Source organism: Achroia grisella, unplaced genomic scaffold (assembly GCF_030625045.1).
Source record: "Achroia grisella isolate CSIRO2021 unplaced genomic scaffold, CSIRO_AGI_Agris_v1 utg461, whole genome shotgun sequence".
Lineage (NCBI taxonomy): Eukaryota > Metazoa > Arthropoda > Insecta > Lepidoptera > Pyralidae > Achroia > Achroia grisella.
In genome coordinates, this window is record NW_026712871.1 from 527,118 (window position 1) to 549,219 (window position 22,102).

Below are 22,102 nucleotides of genomic sequence, written 5' to 3' on the forward strand. Positions count from 1 at the left end.
AAAATTTAATTATCTATTATTCAACCCTGAGAGAATGGTGGACTGGCGTTTGTTTGCACAGAGTAGATACCGGTGACTCTGTAACAAAAAGAAAGTAGCATAGAGTAAATGTTTATACAGGGGGGGAAGGGGATTGTTAGTAATGTGGACTCTTGACCTCATTACTAACAATGTACTATATCAGGTTGACCTCCACGCGGTTCCCCCTGGAAACCATCGAGTTAAATTCCTGGTGAATTTGTCACGATGTGCTAACTGACCTGACCTCATGTTCATCTTATCATCCTTCACTGGTGCCCCGCCAGCGTAAACCGTTAGCGCAGGCAGATGCACCATCCCATTATCATGCATAAAAAAAATGTTTATATAAGGGTAGGGGGAGGGGTGATTATTAATGGACTAGTGGTTTATTAGGAATATACTTTGTCAGGTTGATTTCTACTGGAAATAATCGTAGTTGAAAGTTAAATTCTGGCGACGACAGGCCATTCATTCAGACCTGATTTTATGGTAATCTTATCATCCTGGACTTTTTTCTTGAACTAGTTTAGTGCTGTTGACCGCAGCTGGGCTTTACAGCTTCAACGGAAGAAAGGGACCGAGTACAGATGGCACTTCAAACCAGCGGAAGGACTTACGGAGCGGCTGAAGGCCAACTTCTGCTTGACAGATACAATTTCAATCTGAGGGCACTGCTAAGGGTTCGAACCTCGGCTTAGACCGTCGTAATTTCCATTCCTGTAAGAATTAGACAGGGGATCGATCGGAGGGGTAACCGGCAGAGTCGATGTGCAGCGTCCGCTTGATTGCGCTTGATTGCGGGTGGTGTGCTTGAGGTCGTCGTCTTCGCCGGCGAGGACGATGTCGGGTATTTTTGTAATAGCGTGGAGGGAGGGAGCTGGTGGTCCCGTAGGGAGGTTCGCTGGCCTTATGAAGCCGTCGGGAGCAATGACAGAAATATCATAAGTCCATATAGACACAAGTTGAACGCAGAGTTTGTGAGAGAACAGTTTTGGATTTTATTAAATTTTAATGACATTAAATTGGTAACCATAGATATTTTATCATATCGACTCTTGGGACATGTTATTTTTTTGTTTTTTTTTTTAATAATAATAGCATATCAATCTCACTCCAGTCATAACAGCTCTGATGGTTTGTCATTACTTACCCTGTCTTAGGTTCAACTCCACCCAAGTTCACGGTGGCGGAGCCGGTGCATTCCTCCAATAAAGCCTCTTCATAATTGGCGCACTGGCGGCTGGTGAATCCACCGCTGGTCAAAGCTTCAGCCAAGTAAAAGTATGCTCTGAAATGAACAAACATACACTTTCAAGTTCAAGTTCAGAAATTTAAGACAGATATTACTTCTTACTAATATTATGAACGCGAAAGTTTCTACGTGTGTATGTATATATTTGTTACTCTTTCACGCAAAAACTACTGAACGGATATTGATGAAAATTGACTGTAATATAGCTTATACATCAGAATAACTATAATTTAAAAAGATATTCTGTAAATTGGGCGAAAATAAATGATAAAATGTCAAGCATGCAGACGAAGTTACGCGGGTAAGCTAGTATGGTATGTAAAGTAAAAGAGGAAATGTATATGAGAAATGTTGTCATACGAGAATTCGGAGTTTTTTTGCACTTCCGACGGTCGCGGGTTCAATTCCTCGCACGACGCTAACATTTGTATTCATTATAACAATAATCATAATAATAATATCTCAGGACAATTCACACAGCGCCATCTAGTCCCAAGCTAAGCAGAGCTTGTGTCATGGGTACTAGACAACTGATATAAATACATGGATACATTTTTTTTTGTAAATAAATACATATTATACATTTGATATATATCATAGTCCTCCTGAATGGAGTGGTAACACAGGTTTTACAATGATAACGTGATGTTCGTAGTACTGTTCATGTAAATAGGTGACTGTTACTGCTCTCCTTCAAGTAGGTAGGTGAACTTGTTTGTCATTTATTTAATGGTTACCAATTACTTTATGGTTTCCGCTCACCATTAAATAAGCTGTCACATTGGCTGTCATTCCATTTAGTACAATAGAAAAAGGAGGGCACTCACCTCTCATGATCACAGAGGTCATCTCGACCACATCCAGGCATGTTAATTCCTCCATTAGGGTAGATGTCGACTTGGCCCATGGGTTTGATGTATCCCAGATTTCCAACGTTGGTATGGATGACTTCGGTGTACTGGGCATCGTTGCGTCTCAGTTGCGGCAACAGTTCTTGTACAGCGCTCCAGTATGTGGGGTCCAGACCTAGATAGATAGATAAAGTCTTTATTCACCACTTACAAAATTATACATGAGGTAAAGAAAATACATGAGCAAAAAAAAGAAATGGAGGAGGCTTTATCTGCCGCAAAGGTGAATAGGTAACCAACTCAGCATAAAGCTACAGATAAATCTGCAGCGATGATATTCTGTTGACTCCGATATTCCGAATGAACATGATACAGGTTTGTATGAACTTAAGATAAATAGTTAGATAATTGATTTATTGCCAACATAACACAAATAATACAATTTACAATAAGCAATAAATAATTACATAGAAAGTTGGCAATAGGAGCTGCCTCAGCTGTTATATAAGCACAACCTTAATGAGGTGCAACTATACAGCGCTGGTTTCCAGGCAGCCCCCATTACTCATTAAAAAAAAAAAAGATGCGGGTTTCTTACTATATACAGATACATATAAATTAAACAAAAAAAATATTAAATAAGATCTAGGATACACAAATATATAAAATGAATTACAATATTTAATGCTCACAAAAACCAAAATCAGTTACAATAACAGTACCAAATGGAAAAAAAATACAAAGATAAAAAGGACAGCCAATCCGTGTCACCGCTTAAAAGGTTAGGCTCACAAGTTAAGGATAAGTTATTGTATCTTGTGTTGTAAAATAACTATACGTATACATACCGGTAATATATCCAATCTGTCTCCTCAATCTTCTGCCGATGATGCCTGCTTGCAGAGCACCAAGACCGTCACCAACCAAGTTAATGGTAGACAAAGGCTGGTCGGTGTTATCATAGATGAATGCAATGAAGTCCCTCACATTGCCGGCTGGAAATAAATGTATAAAAATTACTGAAAGGTATATTTGCCATTTTTAGATTCTACAGAGTCTACGTCTTATGTTGTAGTTAGGTTTGGATACATAGCGCTCTATAGAAATGACGCTGTATTTTGGTTTCTGTAGTTCGGTTGGTGGCAGTAAAATAACAGGATACGGACATGATGCCTTAATCCTTAAAAACTGCAATATGAGAAATTACATTGGCGTCACGTATCGTGCATTCTCTATGAATATTAAAAAAACAAAATCGATTCACTCAGATAAAGACCTAGAGGATGCGGAATATGCGGAGTAAAACTTCTAAAATCTGCAACTACGAGTATATAAGTTTAGGAAAATACGCCTAAATCTTTCAGACAGAAATTTCCGCCTTAATAAGATATTTGGAAGTAATTTTAAGCTAAGCTCACTCAGAACATATATGAAGCTGCTCTTCTAGTACTTCACTCGTACGAAATCTGATTAGACTCATTAGAACTGATATCCCCAGAATAAAGTCGTATCCGTCAAATTGGTATTGGCATTCAACAGATCCATAAGTCTTATGGGGTTCGAGTGCCTTTTACACTTTTACCGGACAAAAAGATGCCATTTACGACCTAATAATATATTTGGGAGAAACTATTTTTTAATAAGAATTTAGAGAGTAATAGAAAAAAACTTACAGGACAATAAGTTGAAGATTGCGCTCCAAACAGTGCTGGAAGCTTCTGCGCCACGGCTCCAGTCCACAACGACAACGTTCACATCAGCAGCTGCCAGGTAACCTGGGGACAAAATACAAAATTATGCATATTAGTAAATTTGTCCTAGTTCTCGCTATTATCCCAAAAACGCTTTCTCATTACACCGTAAGGTTAGCTGTTAGAGAATGAATGGAATTGAGCTCTATTACGTGTTGTACAAAAAAATTCGTTCATGAAAGAATAAATAAACGAAATGTCTCCTTCGAAAAGTACACACTCTATCCTTGGGAGATAGAAACCATCGCTCCTAATAAAAATCCTTCTTAAATTCTTGTTTCTTTTGGGCCTAGGCAGTGGAATCTAAAAAAAGGACGAGCACAATAGATCTCTGTAGGTCGCAGTACTCGTAAGTGCCGAGTAATAGCTCAAACCCCATAATAAGAAAAACATAAAATTAATATAAGGAAATAAAAGAGGCATGACATCTTGGTCATCATTGGTGGCATCAAGGGCGTCACATGCTAACGCGATGTCGGTGCTATTCATGTATATATGAAAAGATTACGGCCTTCCATCAGATGTTAGCTGAGCTGCCATTAATGGCATTTAAAAAAAATTATTCGTGGTCAACTTACTAGGTATGAGAGCGAGGTTGAAGTTAGAGAGAGGTGATCCACCATATCCGTGGATGAGGATGACGGTGCGGCGTGCAGCGTTGTAGTTGCTACCCTGGAGTAGATTGGGGTTGCCAATGACAAGCGGTTGGCTGACTGTGGGGTTTTCTCTGGAAGAAGGTAAAATGTAAGATGAGCGCTGTGCAGCGTGCGTTTAAGCGTTACAATCATACTATCAGCAGAGTCTAGACTATGTACTTTGAGGTATTGCTAATAATTCTGTTTGTTTGTTTACCACACGTAGTCCCATTGGAAACTATTGTGATACATTACTGGTTAATTTGTCAGCAAGGTCTAACTGACTTAACCAGATGTTCATCTTATCATCCTTCACTGGTGCCCCGCCAGCGTTTAGTGCAGGTGGCGCACCATTTCATGTATTTAAAAAGAATTTAAACGGAATCGAAATCGTTGTCCGGACCCGATGTTCGAAACCTTGGCAGTGCCGTCAGATGTATCCGTCAGGAAAGAGTTGGCTTTCAGCCGCTCTATAAGTCCTTCCGCGGGTTTGGAGTGCCATCTGCACACAACTCCTTATAGTACAGTCACAGATAACATAATGGTACAGTGAAGTAAAGGCCAGTTGCGGCCAACAACATTAGAATGGCGCCTTTTTTTATAACACGGGGGAACAACGAGTTTGTGGTTCACCCGATGGTAAGTGATTACCGCCGCCCATGAGTACCCGCAATAGCAGGGGAATTCGTGGGCATTGGCGGTCTTTTAAATAATCTTGAAAGTAAAATCATATCAGTTCGGAAATAACATTGCCAGAAGGTGGTTCCACAATATGGTTGTGCGTGGCAAAAAGTTTCTAGAAAAATCCACGATGGAGGACCGCCATTTTTCCTGAACTATTATTGTCATTATCATACATAAAGTAGTGTACCTGGTGAAGAGATGGAATTCATTATGCCTTGCAGGAATGTAAATTGGGAAGATGTCAGCGATGCTTAGCCAGGTGTCAGTTAAGGTAAGGCCTCCGATGTCATTGGGCAGGTGCTGGTAGCGAAGATCGGAACCAAGTTTGCTGATGAAGTCTGCAGCAGGATTTGCTGTAGACGAAAAAAAAAATTATTTATACAATAATTGTCGTGAAATATCTTATATATAACATTCTCAAACCACAATGTTTGTTACCATACTCCTCTGAAACGGCTTGACCGATTTTTATGCAATTTTATATGCATATTAAGTAGGTCTGAGAATCGGCCACTATCTATTTATATTTTTCATACCCCAAAGTGATAAGGGTTGTCCACTCCTTGTTTGTTTTTAATTTTTTTTTGTATAGAGGCATTCAAAACACATACAACTCAAAATTTTCACCCTACTAATTTTTAATTGCAATTTTGTTTTATATTGCAAAACAACGTTTGCAGTGTCAGCTAGTACAATATATTATTAGATAGATAGATAGATTATGTACATAGTACCACAGTCTTTTAAAATTTATCTTATCTACATGTATGTAAATATATATAAATAATTACAATTAACAGACAATCTAAAATCAAAACAATTTGACATTGAATTATTTATCTGTAATTATGATATATTATCTATATTTAATACATGTATTAATTACGTCTCATAAAAATATCTATATAGTATAAATCTATGTTACATAAACATAAAGATTTGTTATTTCTTAGACTGCAGGAAAAAAATTATGATAAAAAAATTTGATGTTCATAAGGTTGAAATGTCCTACATGAAGATATGATTTTTGAATTTGAATTCTGTTTTATGAACGATTCCTTAACATATGTAGAACCTTTTGTCTTTTGTCTGAACTTATTCTCACACCCAAAAACCTGAGAGGTCATGCATGCGGTTTCAGAACAGTTTCCTTCCGCGCACAGTCAGATAGAAGAAGGAACTACCTCTCTAGACACTACAGCATATAGGCTTTCAAGTAGGGTATATATTAAGGTTTTCTAAGGATCGGCAGCGCGTACGTGACTCTTGGCGATTCAGGCGTCTATAGGCTACGGTAACCGTTTACCATCAGATGGGCTGTATGCTTGTTTGCTATCATTGTGATATAAGAAAAACGTATAAACGGGTAAGCATGCAGTCAAGACAGTTAGCAAATCGTGGCGAATATATTAGCAATTTATAACAATCCATCGCATGGTAGAGAATTATTAGTAATGTGTACTAATCCTATTGCTAGCAATGTACAATGTCAAGTTGATCGCTGTTCTCCCATGAAACCATTGTGGCATTTGGCTGAAGAATAGAAAATCATTTATCCAAATAAACTTACATTGAAGCACTTTTGAATAGTCATCACATTTTTTTAATCTACCGCTCATTCGGAAAGCTGTCTCGTCACAAGAAGAACGAGTCCTGCTCGTTTTTCTTGTGACGTGAGTGACTTGCGTGTTGCTCTTTTAAATAATTTTATTCTTATTTACAATTTAAGTTTAAGTGTGCGAATACAAACTACCGATTAGCACTAATTCAATTAAATAATCAAATAGAAAAAAATATTTAATACACAACCACTGGTTAAACAATTAATAAGAGGAAATTAGTTATAGTGATTAGAGCAGACCAGTCCCTACAAGCAGAATTTGCCACAATGGGCTAACAAACCTCATCTTATCTTCCACTGGTGCCCCACGCAAACAGTTAGCGCAGGAGCACCAATTATTATTAACCAAGTAACATTCATTAAAAAAATAACAATACATCAGGGATTATACATATATGTACACGTATATAAATTAGTACGATGTGTAACATATTTTATCTAAAATGAATACTGCCGTCATTGTTTTTTGACAAATAATATTTGTCATAAAGCAATATCTTCTATACTTTTTCTTATACCTACTACGATGGTGGCAATTAAGCATATGGACAACTGATTGTAAACGGTTTTTATTATAATGGGTAGTTTGGGCTATTGTCAGGTGCATGGATCTGTAGCACTGCGACTTACATTGATCTTTTGTGCTCGCCTTTTTCAAAGTTCGCTACCTAGGATGCTTACGCTTACGAGCGATGGTTATTATCTCAGGAAAGAGTAAACTTTCCAAAGGAGATATTTCGTTTATGCATGAGTGGGCTACAACCACATAGGATGTGTAGTGGCGTTTTCTTTTCAGTCTGGCAAAATCTGCAGATCTTTGTTGTTCATATGCCAGTATTGTAAACGGTCACTACAGCCTGTAGATGCCATAAACACCAGGGGTGTCATATCCTCGTTGCCAACCCAAAGAAATAACGGAAACGAAAAAAACAAAACAGCTACGACGATTTTGTGCGTAATTATCTAAATAAAGATTTTTAGCTTATAATATTACAATAATTAACCATTGTTATCATGTAATCGTGATTGATTAGGATACGGCTGTGATAATAACAAGTAAATACGAGATTATAGCAAATCCTTTCCTGTTTAGTTGATATTTACTTATCAATAAAATTTAGAAACTATTGATTGTAATTTAAATATACCACTTGTTTACAGTTGTATAGATTTTTTATGTAGTCGCAATAACAAGTAAGTTTATGGCGAAACTGGTGGTAAGAGGTAATCGCTTCGATTCGATATAGAGGGGAGGGGGGGTCGTTAGTAATGGGGATTAGATCCACATTGCTATCAATGTACCATGTCAGGCAACTGTGAATAGTTAGCGTAGACTGGGGCACCATTCCATTACCATACAAAAACCTTAGGATAAACATAAGACTAGAATAAGGTAATATAGATAAGGTTAACATGTTACCACATCTGCTCTCGAGCAGAGAGCACTCCAAATACGCGGAAGGACTTAGGGAGCTGCTGAAGGCCATATTCTTTTTATAACATGTGTACTGGTCTTCACAAAGACAGTTTTCTGCCGGAGGGATGGCGAAGGGGTGTATGAGATTCTTACTCGCTAAACAACCAGATAACCACAATGCACTGCAATGGAATTGCATGAGCGTTGCGGGCCTTTTAAGAAGGAACCAGCTCTTTTCTTAAAGGTGCCAATATCGTATCGGTTCAGAAATATCATTACTGGAAGGTGATTCCACAACGTGGCAAAAAGTTTGGAAAAACGCAAGATCGAGGACCACCATTCATCCAGATGGTCAGAATGGTATTTTGGTTTCTAAACCCATACCTTACGGAATGATACTATAGTGTGAGGGCACCGGTAGGACCTGAATTTAGCCTGAGGGGGTCGTAATTTCGATTCTGCTGAAAACTCTTTAAAGTATATCAAGCGTTTACACATGCATATCCTTATGAAAACAAATCACTAAAATAATAAAATAACCTAATAATAATAATAAAAAAATATTAAATTCTTGACTTTCTCAATAATATCTACACACAGCACAACCTCTCCCATACTTGGCTAAGGCCCGTGAAGAAAAGATAAATGACAATAATAATAAAATAAAACTCTGCTAAGAATAATAGCTTTTGTTATAGGTACTAGACAACAAGAAGTAGAACTGAAAAAAGACTATTCATAATTCAATTTCAAAATATCTTTATTCATGTAGGTCTATTATAGACTTTTAAGATATGATGGTAGAACCAAACTGATGGTAGACTTGACCATCAGTTTGGAATGATTACGAGCTGAGAAGAACTGAAATGAAACTCAGCTCGTATTCTTTTCAAATATGGTTGTACATGTTTATAATAATACAGATTCATTTTTAAATTCAAATTTGGGAGAATAGTTTTTTTCGGCCTACTATAATATCTGTTGGTCACAGCTGGCCTTTACAGCTTCACCGGACGATAGGGGCGAGTGCAGATGGCACTCCAAACCCGCGGAAGAACTTATGGAGCGGCTGAAGGCCAACTCCTGCCTGACGGGTACGGGAGAATAGAGCATATGGTATAATTAGAAGTGACTATATCGTACAAGGCATGGACTTCCGCAATACAACACTTATTTCGATATTTTATATATACAACGTAAGTCCAAGATGTACCTATAGTTCTGTTTTTGGACAGTAGATTTTTTTAAAAGTCAATTACCTATATTCTATAAATCTATAGTCTATAAATAGAACTATACTATAATATTTTTATTATATCAATTTGTATTTACAATAACTATAAGGTATATTTAGAATATTTACATAACTTAATTGTACAACTAAGAACCTAAAATTAAAAAGCTTAAAAATTATAATATAATAACTAAAATATATTATTAAATTAACTTTGGAGGAACTTTGCCTAAAGGGGTCCGAAGATACTAGCAGCGTTCCCTCTTTGAATAGCTAGACTAATTCTTTGTCCAAGGTCTGCCAGCTCTTCGATCTTCTGGTATGTCGACTTTATTATATTATAACTAGTTAACATTAAATGGTCTCGATGGTTGAGTAATTTAGCACATGGCCTGGAAATAAGGCTATGAGCCGCGGTTTCCATTCCTCGCACGATAGATACTCATGATTATTTCTATTAATCTGGGTGTTTTCAAGAAATGTATTTAAGTATTTAATACTCATAATACTTAAGCCTAATTTGAGACTAGATGGTGAGAATGGTCTTGTGTTAAAAAAAGAAAAAAAATGTCCAAACCTGAGACCACAGCCACTAGAAGCGCCAACACAACTATATACCGCGACATTGTTAATGAACTATGCTACAATTGATGAAAATAAACAATATATAGGTACTAATTACTATTATTAATCTTTAACAATGATAATTTTAATCATTAATGAAAAAATATATCTGATATATAGATATATATTGTTACGTAGTGCTTCATATCTTTGTATTTGTTCATTGATTGATTGAGTAGGATTATATTTAGTTTTCTTTCGGACTACTCTGTTACTGTTGGCCGCAGCTGGCCTTTACAGCTTCACCGGACGATAGGGGGCGAGTGCAAATGGCACTCCAAACCAATGAATCACAATGGAACGGCTGAAGGGGAACTCCCCCTGACGAATGTGAGTTTAGTCTGAAAGCACCGCTAGGGGTTCGAACCTCTGCTCATGCCATCGTAATCTCGATCCCCTTATGAATCGGAGGAGATTATAATTAGTATTTTACTAGTACAGTAGTGTTTTTTATGTAATGAAACATCATCCACAACCGTGGATGGAAACATTGGATAGTTTTTGTGAAAGATGATATTCATAAAATAATAAACTAAACAATTCAAACAGCGCCCTCTAGCTACAAGGTGAGCAGATCGGTACAAGAATTTATAAATAAAATAAAGGCCTATTTCAACTGTGGACAGACACAGGCTCAAAAGATGATTATGATGATACACAGATACACCCAGACCCATACAATCATGAATATAAATGTTGCCAACGGTGAACGGTACTGCTTGTACTGGTCTGTTCGGGTTACGAATACTGATTAGACAATTTGGAATTCCTGCCTATTCCTTCCTAGTATATCCTGTAGTTTCACTTCTTCTGCAATAGCATATGCTACCACATAATAACATATCCACAAGGAGGGAGCGGGCTGCTCTCTCTCTGTTCGAGGCGACTGAGACGACCAGATGTGAATGTACAGCGACGCAATTTATGTGGAGTGTAATTTGAAAACGGAATAAAATAAAAGTACTGCTGCATCGACGTATCATTTCTGAAACTTCCCAATATGATAACGTGATGTCAGTAGTGCTGTTCATGTATGTAGGCGACGGTAATCACTTACCATAACACGGGCAACTAATTTATAAACATATGCTGGTGATCATTCGACTCTCCCAAATTTGAATTAAAAAGAAATGTATTATTTTATGTTTATTTTTTAATTATGGTAAATTAAGTTTAATTATATGTACATTTAATTTGCTCAATCTTTTTTTTTCGTTTGTTGTTTATATTGTATTTTTACATTGCACTGAATAAAATATTTTTCTTTCTTTCTTTCTTCTTTCTTTCTTATTGTAAACATGTACAACATTTATTTGAAAAGAATACGAGCTGAATTTCTTGTCAGTTCTTCTCATCTCGAAATCAATCCAAGCTGCCGGTAGATTTGACTTATCATAAGAGTCTGTACTAGATCTACATGAATATAGACATTTTGAATCAAATTTAAAGTTAAAAAAAAACGTTTTACCCTTTCTGATCAATCGCCAGTCCATTTCAAACGGCGCATTCCTGCGTTCTTCAATAGTACGCGCTTTGATGGCGTTTAAGATTTTTTTTTCCTTCATTTGATTCCACACTGCACCCTGGAATGAATATGAAAGAATAAAGATATAATGAATTGGGTGCTGGTATGGGATGCAACCTGTTCAGACACGCTGGCCGCATCCCATCTACATGGAACCAGCAACAGAGCTGGTGCGGCGTGTGAAGCGGCTGAAAAAGCCAAAGCATGTAAATACAGGGGTCTAGGCTCCGAATATGATTTTGTCTCATTCGGAGACCCTTGGTCCGTGGGGTCCTAGCGCTATAAGACTTTTCAAAGAAATAACGAAAAGGTTAGTCGACATCACAGAAGACCGAAGAGCTGGCAGCTACCTTGGACAAAGAATTAGTCTAGCTATTCAAAGAGGGAACGCTGCCAGTATCTTCGGAACTTTGCCTAAAGGAACCCCTTTTAATAATATATTTTTTAATTTTAGGTTCTTAGTTGTACAATAAAGTTATGTAAAAAAGTTATATATTTTATGTAATGTTTGGTTACTATATTATTGCCTTAATTATTTTAGATCTCTTCGTAAATAAATAATTATGAATTTGAATTTTAATGTAAAACCTCTGGCAAATTTGTCGCTGTCTTAAAAATAGATTTGGCCTTCAATTCTCTAATAGCACGTGAATGAAAGTAATCTACTAAAAATAATTAATTACTAATTAGATACAACGTCACTGTAAGGCGATGTTATAATACTGAACTGATTGCGATAAGATTTGATAATATATAATAAATAAATTAGCTGTTTTTTTATAGTTGGTTATGGAGAAATTAGGTCGAATTAATAATTTAAAGTGCTGGAAATTCAATAGTTCAAATAGTTCATTCAAATAGTTATTAAAATGTCATTCAAATACCAAAATCATTTATTCATGTAGGACATTTTAGCGGTTTATAAACGTCAAATATCCTTTTTGTTTTTTGTTTCTAAATTGTTCTGAGATTATTATTATTCCTTGATAAAACTTTGTAAAAACTCGTCTGTATGTACCTCAGTCTCACTTACCAGTAATGTAAGCGATCTCTCCATTAACATTTCTGCCGACAATACCAGCCTGGTGACCGCCAAGTACTATCAAAACATCCGACGATGTGGTGAAAATCCCTCTCGGTGTCACATGATTGTTACTTCAATACATAAAGTCACAGATTTGTTACTTACATTTCAAATTTAAAACCATAGTGATCCATGTTGGTGAAAGATAAAGAGGCCGGGAACACTGCTCTCTTTGTTCCGACTGAGATGACTAGGCGTGAATGTAAATAATCGACATATCATTTCTGAAACTTCCCAATATGATATGTAACGTGATGTCCGTAGTGCTGTTCATGTATATAAGCGACGGTAATCACTTACCATAACGCGGGCCACTAATTTATAAACATACTGCGGTTGCGAATCCGTTGGCAAATCAATAGATGAGGTTCGGTTCTAAAGGCTCACTATTGTCAGTAGTTGGATAACTAAATTTATTTAGTGCGTCTTTTATACAGGACGCATGACATGACATTAGCCATGAAACTGATCAGAAAAGTAACGTTTTCTTATTCACAATAGCAGCACATTGGAACATAATCAAATATTTTTAAAAATCGTTCCAGTAAAGTAAGTGGGCCTAAGGATAATTTTAATCGTTTTAGTATTAGAAAAAAATCAAGGTTTTACAATTAATAGAAAACGTATAATAAAATAATTGTATAATAATAGAACTCTCTTATTTTAAATATGGATAAACGAATATAAAAATTGCACATGGAGAAATTAAGAATGCTCGAGTTGGTGACTTTATTCTCAAAACTGTGATCTAAGTGTGTACAAGGCCTATTACTCACTAAACGATTACTTGAATGACGAGCGTGCATGGCGGAATTTTCATTTAATGTTAGACATAGACCTATATAAATATTGAAAAACTGGCTTTAAAAAAAAAAGTAATTCAATTGATGCGAACTGGACGGTAGGGGAAAAAGCATGCCGAAAGTTTGTGAGTATGAATGGATGTTTGTTACTCTTCCACGCAAAAACTACTTCTACCTTATACGTCAGTATAAACAGTGTTGGAAATTATTTATATGTAAAAAATACATACTGCAATTCAATTGAGTTTCTATCTCTCTCATAGTTGTCTTAAATGTGATGCTAACTTTTACTAAACTTTTACTTAACTTTAAAAAAAGAACACAGAACACTAATTTGTCATATTGAGCTAATACAAGATCCTTTACAAAATATTTGTCTTATTTTCAAAAGAACAAAAGGATAGAATAAACATAAGTATTTACAATTTTCTATCCATTGTTTGATTTATATGACGCATACATTACATCCATTCTATCGACCATCCATAGGCTATTAATTTCATGTGGGTGAAATGAATAAAAAATATGACTATTCTAAAGTCCTTATATTGACACCTATCTACTATATATTGACATCATAAAATAGGTAAAATAACTACTTTATTTTATGTATCGGTAAGTATTCTTAAATCGAAATCAAATCATTTAATCGTGACCACAGTAGAAAATAGAAAAAACATTTATTTGGTTGCTATTAATAATATAATTGTCTGTTAGTCGAGGTTCAACTTTTTTGTTTGTTTTGTAAATATGGAATAATTATTTTTTTCGAGAGAGGTCTTTTAAATGACCTAAATTAGGTCACCAGACAGAGCATATGCTATAAAATATTCGCGTTTTAAACTGGGTCTTACCCACTGTTTTAAATAATATAAATAATGCTTAAGTTTATATTATAATTTTTTTTGTATTTAATTTATTTGAATAAAAAATATTTCTATTCTATCTCTATCAATAAATTTCGTTCAATCACTAGCCATTTTTAAGAACAGAAGAGTTCCTACCCACTAAGCGGTTTAATCACTTAAACACACTGTTCCTACCCACTATTGTTATTACTTAAAGATTATGCATATTTTACATCGATACTTTGAGATTCCTGAACCGATCTTAAAAATTCATTTTACTTAAAGACACTCAGACAGAAGAGTTCCTACCCACTATGTTGAGCGGTATTATACCCCTCATTTTACTTAAAGACATCTCATTTAGCGGTTTATACCCCTAACGAAAAAGGCCATAGGTTATACAACATCACGCTACGATCAATAAGAGCAGAGCTACAATGGAACATTTTGCGGTAAAATCTAACGCAGCATCTAAAAAATGAAAGTTACTCATTTAAACTTAATATTTCTTTTGCAATTGGAATGACAAACAAGCTGACGGTCACATAAGAGGCTACAGCGGCGACCGGTAATCCACCTGATTGTAAGTGAAATTATAACAATACTACCTGTAACCTTTGTAAACTAGGAGAGTATTTTATGTACTTCCGTCGCCTACATACATGAACAGCACTACGGACATCACGTTATCACGTGACGCCCGTGATACAATAGGTAAGGAGTATAATTGCGTAGGATGCTCCACAGCTAGGTGGAGTGATTGTCCGATTATTTATTTATATGTTGAGGTAGACAATTGCATATATAATATTAGTAAGAGACATATGTTAGTAATCTAAAATTAATATATGGCCTTGCAAAATCTAGTTTGAGAGACTATGCTATTATCCATGGCCGTGTGTGCAATGGACTGCAGTGATATATAAATTAATAAAATGTATCAACTAGAAAAGAAGGGTTGAAGATCATGCCTTGGAGAGACCTATACCCAGCAATGGACTGCAGTGATATATAAATTAATAAAATGTATCAACTAGAAAAGAAGGGTTGAAGATCATGCCTTGGAGAGACCTATACCCAGCAATGGACTGCAGTGATATATAAATTAATAAAATGTATCAACTAGAAAAGAAGGGCTGAAGATCGTGCCTTGGGAGAGACCTATACCCAGCAATGGACTGCAGTGATATATAAGTTAATAAAATGTAACAACTAGAAGAGAAGGGTTGAATTTCGTGTTTTGGGAGATGTCCAGCAGTAGGCTGATGATGATGATGATACTTGCCTGATGCTACAGTGTTGCTGATGCTCGTAACATAAATGGTACTGTCGGCACCGGCGCTCCAGTCGACCACGATGATGTTAACATCCTCAACAAACAGGAAAGCTGCAATAAAATGTTTATTATCAATGATGATTTACGTAAAATCTCTATCCTTAAAAAAATAGGTTGAATTCATATTATCAAATCAAAATATCTCTATTCACGGATTGTAAAAGTCTGTAATGGACCTATCCATTACAGACTTACAATCCGTCCAACCTTCCGTCAGTTCGAATTTCTTTTTAAGTTAGATTGTACATGATTACAAAAATACTACTTATACGTATTTGTTGTCTCAAATATTATAAATTTACTAGTGGGCCCGGCAAACGTTGATTATAAAATAAATTCGCTATTAAAAAAGAGGGTTGATGTTAGAAGGGTAAAAATTTAGGAAAATATAAAAAAAAGGGTGGTAGGTCACCCTTATTACTTAGATGTATGGTTCCGGTACAACATATGTATTCATGAGTATGATTGCTTATATATGTCTGAGTGTATTCAATGTATATTATGTATGAATTAAAAAAAAACTATTTGTATTATTAGTTTAGTACCCATAAAACAAAGTTGAGACTAGATGGCGCTGTGTAATTGATTAGGGACTTATTTTTTTTCTTTATGGTTTAATAAAAAAATCTCAATATACCTGGCACGAGAACAGAAATGACGTCAGCAACGGCGTTATCCAACCAACCGTGGAGAAGAATGATTGTTCTACGGGAAGCATCATAATTGGTCAAGCCAATGAGACCTTCGTTGCCAACAAGCAGAGGCTGGCTTGTAGTGGGGTTATCTCTGAAATTAGAAATGACAATACTGTAGAGTAGGACTCTTAACCTTTTTTTTGTTGCCGCAAACTTAACGATTTCAAAAGATGGCAGCACATGAAGAAAAAGTTAACTTATTTTTTATATACTATGTAGGTGGCACACAAGCATATAGCCCATCTGATGGTAAACGGTTATTGTAGCCTATGGACGCCTGAAATACCGGGGAGTCACGTGTGCGTTGCCAGCCCTTAAGAAACCTTAATTCTTGAAAAAACAAATGCCGTAGTTTCTTAAGAAAAGCTCATATACGTATAACACACTGCGTAAAATAGTTTATGATAATCTTTTAAATCAGCGAAATAATGTTTAATATACTACAAAAATCCGTTTATTAAGGAACGTATTAAAAGTTAATAATTATAGAAAAAGACTTTAGAATTTTCGTGGCACATAAGTGCCGCGGCACAAATCACTGTTATGGAGAGACGAACTTCTTTGCATTCCATGGATTAACCGTGCAGGTGCTGCGTACATGTGGCAGAGAGGGAAACTCCGAGCAGTTCCCGGAACTCGAGACCCGGGTGTAGGTATAAGGTTTAATATAGAGGTATTAAAATAAAATTTGAACTACTAATGTTCTAATATACTAGAAAGTATTTACATTAGGGAGGGGGGAGTCAAACAAATGTGACTAACAGTGACAAAGAAATGGTATGGGTATTAAAAATCATAAAATTTGTGATTGGCTTAATTTATAGAGACATAATGGCAGAGTTCTTTAAAAATCTTTGATTTTTATTATTTATAACGGAGAATAGTCTTTTAAATCTTTAATAAGGTAAATGTCATGCAAACGTCGCAAACAACAAAGAATTATCTTGAACATAACAAAAAGATTTATTGAGATAACACAATGATAAGGTGGCAAATTGATATGTTGTTAAGAGATTATCATGTGGAGATTTATTTATAATTTTATCATAGACTCCCCGCTATATTATAATGTATATGATAATGGTAATAATGATAATTAAGCGGATTAATACGTAACGGGGGTTTAGATAGCAATACATTAGAAGAATTGCAAGCCCAGGTGTTTTTAATTAATGTAGATAGAAGGTATCTTAGGTATAAACAGTTTTGAGGATTGACAATACTAATATTTGAAATGAACAAAGTCACCAAGGTTTCCGATAAGTGCCTTGGTTTCCAACACATTATTTAAAACCTTGCTTTTTACGATATCAATACGAACACTTTAAACTTCATTAAATCTTATTTATCAGATACATTATAAAACGTTAAAGTACAGCAGCGCTATGGTTAATGGGTCACTTGAAGCAATAGGTGTTCCTCAAGGATCTATTCTTGGTCCATTTTTATGTCTAGTTTATACTAATGATCTTTCACCATGCAGAATACACGTAGTTATGTCATAGCAATGTTTACATTGTTTTTTTAAGACTCACTGAATAAATAATAATTATAACAATGTAAATAAGGTATTGCTGCGTCTCTTGCATTTGTTTTTAACTAACAACCTCACGTTGAACATGAAAACGAAAAAAATATTTTTCTCTCTATTCTACAGAAAGGTCGCAATAAGACAGTGAAATTACAGGATAAGAGCCATGTCATTTTGATCCTCTGAAATGGCAAAGTATCACTAGTTTACATCCGCCATGTGATAACGTGATGTCCGTAGTGCTGTTCAAGTATGTAGAGGACGAACGGTTATCACTTCCCATCAGGTTTTTCCAATTACATAAAAAAATATACACGATGACTTTATGCCCATAATGCTGTTAAAGTAGGTATTTAGACGACGGTTACCACTACTATCAAGTTGTTTACCATTCAAAGTACATAAAAAACCAATCAGAGTCTAGTAATACACATACCTGGTGAAAAGATGGTACACGTTTTGTCTGTCAGGGTTGTATTTGGCAGTGTCTCTCAGATCACTCGTCTTCATCCAGAAGTCTACCAGGTGAGGGGTGCCGTCCGGTCCACGCACATAGTTGTACCGGGTCTCCTCATATTTCCGGATGATTGGGTCAGCTGGTAAAGCTGGAAATATTGTTTTTTATACAAACAACTGAGACTGATTCTTAACCTTATATCTTTTTTGTTTGTAAACAAAATAGGATGAGATCAATAATACAAACATTATATTTTAAGTGAAAATCACCACTATACATTTATGAAAACCGCACCAAAATCGGTCAAACTGTTTCTGAGCACAAATTATTATAGGTTATATTTTGGGTTAACGAAGTTGCAAGTTTGTCCTATATAATTTTTTTATAGCCTGACCGTGACTATAAAACTTACTGCCCGTCTGATGGGAAACAGTTACCGTAGCTTATGGACGCTTAAAACACCAGGTTCTTTTAGATAATTCTAAAAATCCCAAGTATCGTAGATAGAAGTTTTGTCTAATGGACACGCAACACATGGCATATTCCAATTTAAATAGATAGATAATAGGTAAGAAGGATAAAAAAGAGTGACTACAAACAAAAGACATTATACAAGGCTGTCTCTCGAATTCAGCAGAGTCATAAATATTATTGATGTCCCCTTTTGAACTCAAGACCTTTCCTCTAAATTGAGGCTTTAAACCACTAATCCACGACGTTCATCACTATTCACACAAAATTATTAAATATACATTTCGAATAATAAAGTAAAAAAATATATTCAATAATATTTCTCTTTATTTATATGTAACAGAAATTCTTTAATCAAATAAACTAAACATAATCAGTTTTGAATTCATATTCATAGTCAGAAAAGATTGTTTTATCAGAGCAGCTAAAAACAATTAAAAATCTAACGGGCTACCCGATCAAAAGTTCTAATATAAAGACGGTGAATTGCGCATGAAACATAGAAACAAAAATAAATTCTCTGTCTATCTTCAATACAGATCCTTTTGGGGTAGACTATGACCAATTAAAAATTATAAATATTTCTTTTAAAATTTCTTACTTAAATTATAAATTTATTTGACACCAGACGGTAGTATCGGATGAAAGTTGTATAATTATAATAATAATCAGTTTGAATCATGACAACCATGACGGAATGGTCCATATGATAGTTTGTTACGAATTCTTTTAATCACTGTTAGTAAAATAAAATTGACCTATAATATAACGGTAAGCCTTCCCTATTTACCGCACGGCAGGCTCTACGAACTCTCAGGATGTGCAGTTCTGTAGGTTTACAGAGCAGAACAGAGTCATCTCAAATCGTTAAAATTAATAATCGTTATGATCTATCAAATGATGCAATTTTCATACACATGATTACACAAAATCATTTATTAGGCTATAACATGGTTATACATGTAAAACTTCCTTGAATTTACAGCCATAACAGTATTTCAATCTTTTGATCGTTTAAAAAGTAAACGGAAAAATAAACTACCAACAGTAGCGTCCTTTGCTTTATAATATTTATAGAAAACCTATCAGTTTAATTAACAAACGATTGTTATAAACAAAAAAGTTTTACTATTAAAAATTACCTGAAACTGCTGCTACCGCCAAAAGTACAAGAAGACCGATCGCCGCCATGTTTGATTTCGTATTCAATGAAATCACAAAATGTCAATTGTTTTAAGTACTTCACTGCCTAATTAAAACGAATTACAGGTCACGTCACTAATGAGGTGATAGCAATGTTTTTTCCAACATTTGATTGAGATATATATACGATATGATATTGATTTTATCATTGTTATTTTTCAATATCTAATCCTGAGGTAGGTAAACCTGAGTTCGATGGCTAAAATGATAATTGGCATTGCAAGTGTGACAGTTTTAATTTTCATGATGTTTAAATTTTTTTATATGGTATTATAAACTAGCTGACAGTTGTGATGGTGATATCATGCCTCCTGTATCACTCCTCACTGTTATATCTCACCCTTCAATCGAAATATAGTACACAAAGCAGCTTAGCAGTTGAAATAAAATCGAACAAATAATAATAATAGGTATCTAATACGCCAATTGCGGTCCATCAGCCGCAGTCACGCAACCTGACGACGAACCGTCAGTGTACCAGCGGTCTAATTTGTAAAATTTGTACTACTCTCACTTCCAATAAGTAATAATAATAAATAACCGTAACACATGACTTGTTTGCTTTGTTATTTATTTATTTATTTATTTATTTAACTTTAATGCACACAATATAATATATAGTATAGTACATTTGGCGGACTTAAAACCATGCGGCATTTTCTACCAGTCAACCATAGGTGGTGCAGAGAATAATTGTTGGCGATGCAAAATTATAAACATAAACAAAATATATATATATGTTATTTCATTTTTAATTAAGATTTCTTCTCGACATTTTTATTTCTGCTCAACTTATAAAGACGGATGTTATGCATACTCATCATCAACTTTCTGGCAAGCAGAAGAGGAAATGCCACTACACCTTTTGAGGTTTTGGGCAACAACTACTCATGCATAAGAGAAGTATCTCCTTTGGAAAGTATACACTCTACGTTGAGAAGATAAAAAGCATCACTCATAAGAATATCCTACAATTCTTGTCTCTTGACGGGCCTAGGTAGCGAGAACTTTGTAAAAAAGGGCGGGCACGATAGATATCTCTATTGAAATAATATTATTGTTTCAATTAATACCATTCACCAATATAATCTAAAATATATACCTATCTATTTAAGTATATCTAAATTAGATTTATTTAGATATATAGCCTCTTCATTGTTATATAGCATTACGTTACATAAATGAAAATTATGAATATTAGATCACACATAGATCAAAGGGCGGCCTTATCGCTGCAACCGATCACTTCCAAGCAACCTTTGTATGCAGAAGAATAATATTATTTTAAGAATACTGCCACTATCAAAATCTACAAATTTTCTTTCTTCTGTGCTTCAAAATTTTAATTGCATTAGCGACGAATTTCTTAACAATCTTTAGATTCACCCTGCCGGGTGCCGGGTCCATCGTGTGGCAGGGAGGGAAATTACGAGCAGTTTCCGGGACTTGTAACTCAGGTGTAGGTTTAAGGGGCCTCTTTGGCGTTCGTCTACACTCATGTCTCTCCCTGCTTAGCCAAATCTGGAGCCTGCTAGTGCTGCTTTAGATACATGTTCTAGTATATAACTTACTGAAGTTCTAGACAGGCCAAGATCTTTTAGAAATTTAAAGATTCGCTGGCATACCTCTCGCTCCCACCTCGACCGCATATAAATTAACTTTAGAACAATTTTTCGTTAATTCTTTCATAATATTTGTTTTTATAGCATGGTCTGTAGGTATATTTGTTTCTTATGGTACAGTGAGCTCCAGTATTACCCGTTTAGTTGTCTTAGAATATACATTCTCTGAGATTTTATAATGCTAAAATAGTCCAGTCAGTTGCAATACCTAGGATTAAGAATGGCTTGTTTTTGGAGTTACGACTTAAGCCTTCTTGCAATGTCTTTTGCTTGTTGTCACTCCTTTTTATCCTTCTTGTCCCCTTCAAATAAAATTAACAAACATTTATTAATGTAGAACATTTTAGCAGCTTATTAACATCAAGTTTTTACGAGACCCTAGTTCTTAGAAAAACGCATGAGTGGTATCATGATCACATGATAACGTGATGTCCGTT

The 22,102-nt window shown here is 35.2% G+C and overlaps 1 protein-coding gene across 1 annotated transcript; it reads right to left on the minus strand.

Moving 5' to 3' along the window:
• On the minus strand, nucleotides 1-20,031 carry LOC131845362 (lipase member H-A-like). The gene is made up of 8 exons (XM_059194416.1): nucleotides 19,983-20,031; nucleotides 18,349-18,517; nucleotides 4,454-4,602; nucleotides 3,798-3,899; nucleotides 2,973-3,119; nucleotides 2,101-2,299; nucleotides 1,172-1,309; nucleotides 1-78 (listed from the first exon to the last, which is right to left on the minus strand). Exons 1-8 carry the CDS (start codon nucleotides 20,029-20,031, stop codon nucleotides 21-23), a joined length of 1,011 nt encoding a protein of 336 aa, XP_059050399.1. The 3' UTR covers nucleotides 1-20.
• Nucleotides 20,032-22,102: the final 2,071 nt, after the last annotated feature.